Source organism: Mixophyes fleayi, chromosome 7 (assembly GCF_038048845.1).
Source record: "Mixophyes fleayi isolate aMixFle1 chromosome 7, aMixFle1.hap1, whole genome shotgun sequence".
In the NCBI taxonomy this organism is placed as follows: domain Eukaryota; kingdom Metazoa; phylum Chordata; class Amphibia; order Anura; family Limnodynastidae; genus Mixophyes; species Mixophyes fleayi.
Window position 1 is genome coordinate 103,952,838 of NC_134408.1, and position 12,290 is coordinate 103,965,127.

Genomic DNA, 12,290 nt, shown 5'->3' on the forward strand with positions numbered 1-12,290 from the left:
AAAACTACATCTTGCTGGTGAATGGTCAAACTTTCAATTACATTGTTCTGATTCTAATGCTGCTGTTTTTAATATGAATATCTATGGTAAATACATAGACATAGTTAGTAACCACCTAGAGGCAAGATTTCTTGCCAATCATAATCCTAACTTTCTAGAGTTTTCAATACGGACAATCATGATCAAAATTCAGATTGTACGCAGGGCTCTCCTACCTCCTGTTTCCATCACTTTTAACTTCGCTCTCCAGCTACTTAGCTCCCCTCCTCTCTGACCTTCTGCCCTCTGACTCCTCTTGCTTCTCTCTGTTCCTCTCAATGGCTCTTAACCTGTCATCTGCGCCCACCCTTTTGGGCTCAAGTTACCAGTCTGTACTGACTATCCACCACCTTCTGTTTCTAGCTGTGCTTTGAGCTCCCAGAGTTATAGTGCTTACTGTTACTTGTACTGTGCTGTTTTCACCCTGTACTGTGCCATTGTTTGTCCTTGTACGGCGCTACGGATACTTTGTGGCGCCCTATAAATAAAAATTAATAATAAAATGAGGCTTCATTAGAATCTAGATTCAAAACAAATAGAGCACACATTTTCAACAACAACTGAGCTCAAACAATCTTTTACAAATTTAGCAAAATTAGCTTCTATTGAACTGACCATACCTAGGTGGCACAGATGAATGTGAAAGGATTTTCTACTCTAAAATTAATTAAAATCTGTTTAAGAAATCACATGAAGCAGAGCACACTAATCTGATGCTGATTTCACTAGAGGGACTAGATCCTACAGACTTTGATTATGAAACAGCTGTAAACAATTGGGCCTCTAAGAAGAATAGAATAATTAATATAGAAAAGGTTAATCTCAAGGTTAAATCAATATAAGGTCAGGATATCAACATTTAATTATTACGATGCCCCCACACCGATACTTCTTGATGCCCCTCGGTTGGCAACAATTTCTGGGGAGAACACTGTAGTGGTAAAGAGGTTTACTTGAATGGGAACAGCATATAAAGGAGAGGGATCTGTGTGTGTTAAGTCCTAGGCAGATATATTGGACATTTACAGGAAAATTGTAACTTATTGCACACCCCAGTATAATGTACCAAAATGCTATGTTCAGTTTGCCTAAATACACAGATGCCTTTGTAAAACTGATAGGTTACCGGAGCCCTGCCTGCCTCTCGATAGCAGTCATACAGTGGTCTCTGTATATCAAGCCCCAGTAGCAGGATAGCTCTGATGCAGAATGAGAGAGGTGAGCTGTGATTTGCTGCTGTTGAAAATGGCTAATATTTAATATTTACATCTACTTGCGAAATGAGGGTACCCAAAAGTTACAGGTATCTCCCGTTAGCTTCCTATTAGCACTTGCTTGGGGAGACAATACAGACTATTTTATCTAAGACTATGTCTAGTATTTCACCACTATGAGACTATTTGATTTACCCTGAGAATCTGTTGATCTCTTGCTTATTGTTTGGTACATTTAAGTTGGATATTTGCCTAATGGTCCGGACCAAATTGTATGGTTTTAAAGTGACATAAGCTTATGTTGTGAATAAATATTCATTATTCCTATTTGGTTTGATACTGATATACACTCTACCTTTTGCGCCTGGGAAATATTCTTTTTTTCTGTTGAAAATATGGTGGCGGAAAAAAGCAATAGAATGTCACACTTTTCGTACTGCCTACAATTTTTAAAAAAAATATTTGTGTGGACATCCACTTTAAATTATCCACATGCTGTCACCTGTCATTACTTTTTATATCAATGAGAAGAGCAACATAACAGTTCAGATTTTTATTTCATAAATAAGTAACCATCATGTGTTTTTCGTTTGATTCCACAGCTATTAAACCTTTTCAGGATTTGACAAACAAAGTATTTGGCTCAACTAAACAGTCTCCAAAGTCTTGCTCAGAAGAGGATGATGACTCAAAAGCTAATTGTAGGAGAAGACGCAATCCAGTCAACTACAAGGAGCCTAGTTTGGCAAAGTAAGTCCTGATGATTTGACTGACGTTTGTGTTTATTTACAACTTTAAGGCCATTTACTAAGTTCTTTTATGGAATGTTGAATGAAATAAACATCGACCACTTGAAAAAAAAAAAGCCATTTGTGTTGTTCTGGATAAGCCAGTTTATTTGAATCAAGTTCTGCCCCTCTTTTGAGTTTCAACAACTATGCCATGCTGATTGATAATCCCAGTGTTATTCCATTTCAGACAATGGTGTTGGGGCTGTCGATCATTGTGACACAGTGGATTTACTCTGGCTGACTCGCATAATATCGTTGTCCCTGGCAACCACCTAAACACTAACAAATGCAGTCAGCAATTTGAGTTTCCATGCATATGCTGCTGTTAGCAAACAGACATATTTCTCTAACATCCTTGGGGGACACCGGGACTTTGGGGTATAGAGTAGGACAGGCGAACATTGGCACTTTAACTTTCAGTTAAACAAAAGCTCCGGCTCCTCCCCCTCTATACCCCTCCTCCTGCTAGAGCCCAGTCGAGTTTAAGTGTCCGGCGAACGGGCTGTGCACGGGGCTGCTTAACAGGCAATTTTGATTTATTTGAAATTTTTCTTTATGTTAGCGGAGACTTTGTCTCCGTGGGTCTGACAGCCGGCGGCTCTCTGAGCTGCGTAGCCGGCTATCAGTCAGGGGTCCCGCTGCCCGCTGTTATGAGAGGAGTCGGGGTAAGCATGCTTCCCCTTTCTCTCTTCGGGCTCTGTCTTGGCAATTTTCCTGCGGCTGCTGCTGTCAGGGAGTGATTGATTTATCAGCGGGGGAGCCTCTATAAGTAGCGCACACCAAGGACGGCTGTGCGTTGTCTGCGGGCGGGGGTGGGGGGGGGCGAGCGGAGGTGCCTGCTCCCTCTTCTGTTTTTTAGCCCTCTAAGGAGCCGGGCATAGTCGCCGCAGGCTGTGTCCGTCCTCCTGTGCAGATAGCAAGGCTTCCTGCACCCACTGCGTCTGGAGGGTTGGCAGCAGGTAAGTGAAACCCTCTCTCAGCATAGTGCTGAGAGGGGGGGAGGTAGAAATCGCAGTGGTTCCCTGAGCTGGCTGTTTTTTACTAAAAGCAGTCATTTTGTTTGTTTAAGGAAAAGTTTCTATTTTTAGCTCAGGGAACAGGGTCAGGCTAGGGTCACTAACTCAGTGAGCCCTGCTAGGCTCTGGATTGATTGAGGAGGTGTCTTACTTGGACGTTTGCCAATCCAGAGCTGGGCCCTGGGGGGAGTGGTTTCCTCTTGTGCACTTCCCCCGTCGTGGTCTTTCACTCCTCGTGTACAGACACCAGAATAGACAGCCATTTTAAAAGCTCCAGCTTCTCCCCTTTTTCTGTCCTGTATACTGTAAGGTAAAGGGTTGGGGGTGGTTTGAAAAACGGTTGTATTTTTTATAAATTGGGGAGCTTTTGGCTGTATCGCAGGCTTACTTTCTTTTGTAGTTTGTGTGCTGCTTGTTATCTGTATTGTGTGTATTTCACTGTACTGTATTTGTCCCATCTGTTAACATGTCAGAGAGGGAAAAATCTACGCGTGGTAGGGCTGGTGTTACTATGCTAAGTTTCACCTGTGCTGTATGTCACGTTAAGTTACCGTCTGGGCAGCCAGGCGCGCAGGCTCTGTGCGTTACCTGTCGGCCCGCGGAGACCACTCCTGTTGAAACAGCTGCCGCCTGTTCAAGCACGGAGGAGCCTGCCTGGGCTCGGTCTCTTTTTAATACGGTGAAACTACTTGCTCAGAGGATACAGTCTCAAGCTGCTCAATCCTCTGATTCAGCTTCCTCAGCTCAGGTTTTGCCTGTTTCTGCTCTGGTGGAGTCTGTAGAACCAACCTGGGTACAGGGTCTTGCATCCTCGATACAAGGTTTGGTGGCGTTTTCTTCCTCCTTAGAGAGGATGATGAAATCGGCCACACCGTCTTCCTCAGGTAAGCGGAAGAGGGTGGCGGCACCTCTTCTGGGCCATGAGTCTGATTCTGATTGTGGTTCCCAGGAAGAGGGTGAATTTCCGCTGGATTCTGACATAGATGCTACTTCTCTGGTGGAGGAGGTTAATACTGATCGTCAGAGTGTGGAGGAGTTAATTCAGGCTGTGCGTCAGGTACTTGATATTCCTGAGGAACAAGTACCTGATGCTTCTGAATACTCTCTTTTTGTAAAGCGCAAGAAAAAGTTGTTTTCTTTCCCGACCTGTTCCCAATTGGAAGATTTGCTGTCAGAACCTCGCACTTCCCCAGACAGGAAGTTCCAGGTGTCTAAGCGACTGCAGTCGTGTTATCCCTTTCCCCCTGAAGTTCTCGCTAAATGGGAGACGCTTCCTTGGGTGGATGCGGCTGTGGCAAGGTTAGCAAAGGTAACTACTATTCCTCTTCTTAACCAGGCCACTCTGAAGGATGGTACAGACTGGAAGGACGAGACCGTTCTTAAGTCCATTTTTGTGGCAGCGGATGCTTCTTTGAGGCCTGCGTTGGCATCAGCGCGTGTTAACAAAGCTGTTGAGCGCTGGTCAGAACAACTGTCTTAAGGTTTGTTGGCAGGCACGCCGTCCTCTGAACTGCTTCCTTTAGTGGAGCAGATTCAGAGAGCAACAGATTATTTAGGAGAGGCTGCTATGGAAGCGGGACTGATTGGAGTGCGCATTTCTGCCTCAGCAGTTTCAGCGCGTTTGGACTCTCTGGCTTAAGTCCTGGGAGGCTGATGTAGAGTCTAAAAAGGCTCTTGAGTCCATTCCTTTTTCTGGAGGTGTTTTGTTTGGACCGCAGCTTGACTCCATTATTAGTCAAGCAATAGGAGGTAAGAGTACTTTCCTCCCTGTCAGTGCTCCCAAGCAGAGGATGTCCAGATTTCGGGCCTTTCGTTCCGCAGGAAAATTTTGGGGACAATATTACTCAGGCCAATCTTCTAGAGGTCAATCATCCGCCCCTAGAGGTGGTTTGCAGCGGGGACGTCAGGCTTGTCTGCTCGACGTCCAGCTGCGAAGCCTGCAGACAAACAGTCTGCATGACGGGCTTTTTGCTACTCTGCTGTCGGTGGTAGGAGCCCGTCTTCTGCAGTTCAGGGATCGGTGGTGTCAGTCCACTACCGATGTCTGGATTAGGGGAGCGGTGAACCACGGTTACAAGATCGATCTGCTCGGTCTTCCTCCCAGACGATTCTTTTCCACAGGGCTTCCTTCTTGTCCGAGAAAACGATTGGCTTTAGCAGAAGCGATTCAATCCCTTCTTTCGTCCGGAGTGATTATTCCGGTTCCTCATTCTCAAAGAGGTTTGGGGTTTTATTCCAATCTTTTTCTTGTGACAAAAACAGATGGCTCCTTCAGACCGATTCTCAGTCTAAAGCATTTGAAGACACAGGTCAGAGTGCCTAGCTTCAAGATGGAGTCTTTACGCTCGGTCATTCTCGGCATGGAACAGGGAGAATTTATGGTGGCTCTAGACATCAAGGATGCATATCTCCATGTGCCTATTTGGAAGGGTCATCAGTCCCTGTTGAGGTTGCAGTCCGGTCAGAGCACTTCCAATTTCAGGCTCTTCCGTTCGGTCTCGCCACAGCTCCACGTATCTTCACCAAGATCATGGCGGCTATGGCTGCTCTGCTAAGGGCCAAGGGAATTACAATCATCCCTTACCTGGACGATCTACTTTTAAAGGCAGATTCTTCAGAGAAGCTTCTGTTGCATATTCAGGTAGTAATCCAGACCCTGGAGTCGCATGGTTGGTTTATCAACTTCAAAAAATCCAAGTTGATCCCATCCCAGCGGATAGTGTTTCTGGGTCTCTTATTCGATACCCGTCTGAGACTGTTATTCTTTCCTCAGGACAAGATCCTAGCCTTGCAGAGGATGGTGAAATCCATGTTGGTGGCAAGGAGACATTCCATTCATTTTGCAATGAGACTTCTGGGCAAGATTGTATCGTCTTTCGAATCGATCCAGTTTGCTCAGTTCCATGCACGACAGTTTCAATTGAATCTCCTGTTGCAATGGAACAAATCCCATCGGAATCTGGCGAGTCAGGTATTTCGCCTGTCTCCGCAGACACGTCAGTCGCTGATTTGGTGGTTACACAGGCAGAATCTCACCAGGGGTCGCTTGTTCTCAATTTGTAATTGGATTCTGATAACAACAGATGCTAGCCTTCGAGGTTGGGGTGCTGTCTGTCTTCATGCTCGGTTTCAGGGGCTTTGGAAGGAATCCAAACTTCAAATGTCTTAGAACTGCGCGCAGTGTTTCATGCTCTAAGGAGTGCGCAACACTTGCTGCAGGGAAAGACAGTGAAGATTCAATCGGACAATGTCACAGCAGTGGTATATCTCAACCATCAAGGCGGCACCAAGAGTCCCTTGGCCATGAGGGAGACTCACAGGATATTTCTTTGGGCCGAAGCTCACGTTTCGGCACTCGTGGCCATCTTCATTCCCCGAATAGAAAATTGGGAAGCAGACTTCCTAAGCAGGCAGACTCTGCATCAGGGAGAATGGTCTCTCCATCCGGAGGGGTTTCAACAGTTGGTGGTGAAATGGGGTCAGCCAGATGTCGACATGATGGCATCTTGGTTAAATCACAAGGTTCCCCGCTACTGTTCCTGCGCAAGAGATCCCGGGGCAGTCGCAGTAGATGCTATGTCCGTCCCTTGGAGGTACCGCTTAGTGTACCTTTTTCCTCCGATAGCCATGCTTCCACGAGTATTGAAAAAGGTGAAAAGAGAGGGTGTTCCAGTGCTTCTAGTGGCGCCGTATTGGCCGCGCAGGGCTTGGTGCACCGACGTACTCTTCATGGCCGGAGGTCGGTCGTGGCGGTTGCCAATACGCCCAGACCTGCTAACCCAGGGTCCCTTTCGTCATCTAGGTTTGCAACGTCTGGCTTTAACGGCGTGGCTGTTGATTCGATCCTAAGAGCGAAGGGTTTTCGAATCGGGTGGTGCAGACCATGCTCCGTGCTCGAAAACCGGCTTCGGACAAAATATATCATCGAGTCTGGAGGACATATACTGGTTGGTGCGAAAAGAAGGGATATCCTACGTCTTCTTTTCGTCTGGCCAGGTTACGGAGGTTCTTGCAGGATGGCTTGGATGCAGGTTTGCGTCTTAGTTCTCTTAAAGGGTCAGGTGTCAGCTCTTTCAATCTTCTTTCAAAGAAAACTTGCTGTCATACCTGATGTGCAAACTTTCATTCAAGGTGTTCTCCATGTTCAACCTCCTTATATTCCTCCGGTTCCGCCATGGGATTTGAATTTGGTGTTTAGGGCTTTACAGCATCCACCGTTTGAACCTTTGAATACGGTGGATTTCAAATTTCTAACTTTGAAAACGGGTTTTCTTTTGGCCATTTCTACAGCACGCAGAGTTTCAGCGCTTGCTGCTTTGTCTTGCAAGCCTCCTCTGCTAGTTTTTCATGAGGATAGGGCAGTTCTTCGAACCAAGCCCTCCTTCCTCCCTAAAGTTGTATCTAAGTTTCATTTGAATCAGGACATTGTTATTCCAGCTTTACCTGATTCCTCATCTTCCGATAACGATGAGTCTATTCGTTATCTTGATGTTGTTCGTGCCTTGCGAATTTATGTTAAAAGATCACAGAAATTACGCAAAACTGAGGATCTTTTGATTCTTTATGATGCTCACAACAGAGGCTGGCCAGCTTCTAAAGTGACCATTGCTAGGTGGATTACGGCTGTTATCCGTCAGGCTTACAGTGTGGCTGGGGAGCCTGTCCCAGATAATCTACAGGCGCATTCTACAAGATCTGTGAGTGCTTCCTTGGCGGCCCGCCATGGTGCCTCCAGTGAACAGTTGTGTAAAGCGGCCACGTGGTCTTCTGTACACACAAAGTTTTACAGATTTAATGTGTGTTTGCATCTAGGGATGCAAGTTATGGGAGAAAGGTGCTTCGGGCCGTTTCTTCTGAGCGTTCCCTCTCGTGAGACAGCTTTGGGATGTCCCCAAGGTCCCGGTGTCCCCCAAGGTTGTTAGAGAAAATGGGATTTTTATACTTACGTAAAATCCGTTTCTTTTAATCCATTGGCGGGCACCGGGCGCCCACCCTTAATGTTCTGGTTTCTCCTTCTGTTTGACATGTTGTCTGGTTGTTAAGAGAATGATGTGTTGTAAGTTTATTCTCTTTTCTTTGGTTTCTCTCTATCTCCCTTTCTGTGGGCTTGGTTAAACATAGACTGGGCTCTAGCAGGAGGAGGGGTATAGAGGGGGAGGAGCCGGAGCTTTTGTTTAACTGAAAGTTAAAGTGCCAGTGTTCGCCTATCCCTACTCTATACCCCAACGTCCCGGTGTCCCCCAATGGATTAAGAGAAACGGACTTTACGTAAGTATAAAAATCCCATTTTTTGATGCCTCACTTCACAGTGAAAAGCTTTTTTTTTTTTTTTTTTTTTTTTTTTTTTTATCTCCCATGGCTTAACAAATACTGGACAGCAGTTTACTAATGTGCCCAGCAATCTGACCACTAGATTTGATACTCTGCACCTGGCAGAGTATGCATGATCATAGCTATTACACATTCGTGTTCCGATAATGTCAGCTTTGTGCACCCAATAAGAACACGTGGGAGAAGGGTATAACAAACTTGGTTTTGCCCTCATGAGCTGCATTAGAGACAACAAATAAGTCATGATAACCATGACTCAAAAGCCCCTGAAAGACAGCACAAATAGGAAAACAATATATGTTGGGGAGATCTGCCTACTAATTAATGGAGGTTATAATGAGCTGATCTTTTACTGTGTCGTATGCTGGTCATTGCAGAGCAGAATAAACAGGTCATTACTCTGTATGATCTGCTATGGTAACATGCTTCGCAGTAAATGTATGTATCCTTTGAATTATATGATAAAAACACATAGTAACTTCACACTGACTCTATGTTCCCACAGTTTTGCACTCCCCCACACTAATTGATAGGTCTGACAAAAATGAGAAGAAGAAAACACAAAACGTTCATAACCTAGGGTGGTAGCGACTGTTTCAGGTGGGTAAGGGGGGAACAAAAGCCGCTACCAGCACTAGGCTGTCACAATTGCAACCAGCCGTAACATGTTGCAAGGACCTGAATTCCCTAGGGGAATCAGGCCTGCAAAAAAACAACAACATGCAGTTGACTACCTCCTCTAAAACAGAACCTCTGCTCAGGCACTAGAGTTGTTAACAGTAGTGTTGATGTGATAAAATAGTTAAGATAGATATAAGCATTTTTTCCTGATGCACTACTGCTCCCAGCAAGTCCCGGCAGCCCTTAACTGCTTGTATTTCCTGGTACTTCTAGAACTGTAATTACCAGCATACCCATGGCTGTAAGAGCATGCATGCTGACATTTGGAGAACTACAAGCACCAGCATGCTCTAGCAGCCAAAACCCGCTGGGAGCTGTAGTGAACCAGCAAACAAAAAAAAAAAATGCTATTAAATAAAAACACTCACTGTAAAAAAATCTTTAAAAAAAAAAAACCTGTCATAACCAAGTGCGGTAGCATCTTTAGCAGGTGGACCACGTGCTGTTTGGTACCCCGCCACTACTTCTACCAGCCTAGGCTGGGAGCTCACGTTTACCTATTTAAAACAATTTTTCATCATTGTCAGCACAGACTTTTACTCCTGAGGCAGAGCACCCACGTCGGATATACTTACTGACAGGCAATTCTGTCACAGTTTCTAACTCTTGAGTAGAGCGCAGATAAATATGCCGCCTTTCCTCCCCAGTTCTGCCTTTACTGACAAATACACAACTCACAGATACGCAAATACTGTAATATGTACGTAGACTTACACATTTTGCAATTGAAAAAAAAAGGATATTTTATGTTTGCAAACAGGCCCTACTCAAAAATTAGCCCCATATTGTGTGTTTTCGACTGGGTTTCAATTTTTGACATAATAAATTATACATTAAAAGACATGTAAAAACACTTCACTTTTTAAGTGTACATGTAATAATGCCATGAATGAAATGCTGGTCTTTTGAATGAAAACTGCTTTTATTAATAAACTAGTTTTTGGTTAGACTTTTTAAACTGTGTATCCCAATATTTCTAAAGTCATTACTAAAAATGTTATACATTCCTAATATTGTGCTGTATTGAAGGAATTTCTCCCTGTTGCCTCCATTAATCTTCCAATCAATTTTTATTACATTTTGGTACAAATAAATCTGTTGTACTCTCCAGACCTAGCTCCTGGAGAATTTATCAAGCTCCAGAGACTGGATCATTGAAAATCAAATGGTGATATTCAACTAGCACAGTTATTACCTTATTCCTTAAAATACACATTTAAACTTGAAACAAAACCTTCCGCTTTAACAATTTCACATTCCATTATAGAACACTGTAAAATGAGTCATGTGACTACGTGACATCACTGCATCACAAATATAACGTTATTTTTTACATGAATTTCTACATAAATTTGTCACGTGTATTTTAAACTACAAGAAACTGATATCTATCTTTTTTTTTTTTTTTACTTTTTTTTGTTACAGGAAATTGAGACGCTGACTTCCTAAACCCGCCTGTTTTAAAAGGGGAGCAGAAATCATTCGGATCTAAACAATAAAAAAACTGGAATTGTATAAGAAAATTAACATTTATTGTGTAGATTTGTAAAGTGTGAATGAATGATATATGCAACTTTCATTGTTTTCACTGGTTACATAAGTATATGGATAAAGAGAAGTTGTTCATTTAAAACATTTAATATGAAAATTGTGTACATAGAATCTGACTTGTTTCCTGGTTCTGATGACTTTAATCTGTAAATAGGCCAGATCATTTGGGGATATAACCATAATCTTTTTAGTCTGTACTATTGACTTGTGGTCATGTGGAGATAACCAAGTTGATCTTGTAAGAAATGTAAAAGCCCAACACATTATCCGTGTTGCTGTGATTTCAAAATAAGTGCCCAGTATTTTTAGATTTCTAGTAGTATGTGTACTAAGGCATATCCCGAGGAAAGAGCGGCACATTTCCACTCTTTCCTCCAGATTTGCCTCCTCTCAGATGCTTTGCGCTAGGTAGCATGCTTGGAGGACAAGTCTGCATTGTAATAAGATACCATATGGTATGTGCGCTGCAATCACCCCTCCTCTATGTGCCAAAATAACTAAATATTCCATATGGCACCACACTGATTTAAAAACTGAGCACTGCGGCCTTATGACCATAAGTGCTTATTTGGGACCTTTTTGATATTATTAGTGTTTGGAGTAATATTTGTGGCCCCCTTGGTATTTTTGACATTGTGTAGATGTTGTACAGTATGTACATATACTATTTAACATTTTTATAGCAGTCTGCTCAACTGGTTTTTGCACATGTATACACAGATGATATGTATCATCTTGTCTGACTTGTGTAATCTTTTTTTATTATTATTATGGAGGTCTTGTGATCTCTTTCTTTTCTATTTGGGATGGGGGGGAGTTGTAGCATAGTTTGCTGTAGTAAAACATAAGACTGATGTTCCTCTATCTTTAGCACAAGCTAACGTTTTGTCTTGTACATTTTCTAAATAAAGATGGATCATTCAATATATAATGCTTATTTTGTTGTGTTTTTTCTAACCTTTTTAGCCCCTGTGGCTGGATCACTTATAAATAACTTATTGCAATAATATATTTAAATTATTAACACAGTGTGCCAATATATATAGTTGAAAATGCACTGATTCTTGATACTGTGTATTAGAAATGTACTTATTTTATTATATTGTGTTATATTTCTGTATAGGAAATGCATTAATTTCTGAGGTATTGATTTGTAACTTCTGAAACAGAATATCATCATTGGATTTCTATAACTTTTCTAAAGAAACTCCCTCGTGTTAATTAGACCTTTTCATCTCGGTGGCCAACAGGTCTGTTTAACCTGTATACACAGCAGGGGGCCGCTGCCTCTCTGCCTGTGTAGCTTTTCATTGTGCATCTCAGATCCTGTCCGAATAAAGCAACCAGCTCATTTTAGCATATAACAGATTAGTGTTAACTGCATTGCATTTAAATCCATGTTTTGGGGAACATATTGCATCTTGATACTAAAAATAACTCCGATATGGCAGAGACATCTCAGGACAGGGGGGGGTGACTTACCCCCTGCTGACGTGTGTCAGAATGTGTATAAAAAGAGCACTGTTTTGCACTGAAATGTATCATTCCATCTGTACCTTTCTGGATGTCGCTAGTACTTTCAACTAGTGGCTGTAACTGTCCTTTTTAGGACTTCCTGATATAATAAACATCACTGCTTAAGGAACTTGCTTTAACGCCTAATTCCT

At 43.0% G+C, this 12,290-nt stretch overlaps 1 protein-coding gene across 1 annotated transcript in view; it reads left to right on the top strand.

The window, feature by feature from the left end:
• SGO2 (shugoshin 2) overlaps window positions 1-11,548 on the top strand; it is a 57,620-nt gene extending 46,072 nt beyond the window's left edge. The window contains exons 8-9 of the mRNA XM_075180239.1: window positions 1,856-2,003; window positions 10,498-11,548. Coding sequence (XP_075036340.1) covers window positions 1,856-2,003; window positions 10,498-10,513 — 164 coding nt within the window. The 3' untranslated portion in view covers window positions 10,514-11,548. The remainder of the gene's footprint in view (window positions 1-1,855; window positions 2,004-10,497) is intronic.
• The last annotated feature ends 742 nt before the right edge of the window (window positions 11,549-12,290 follow it).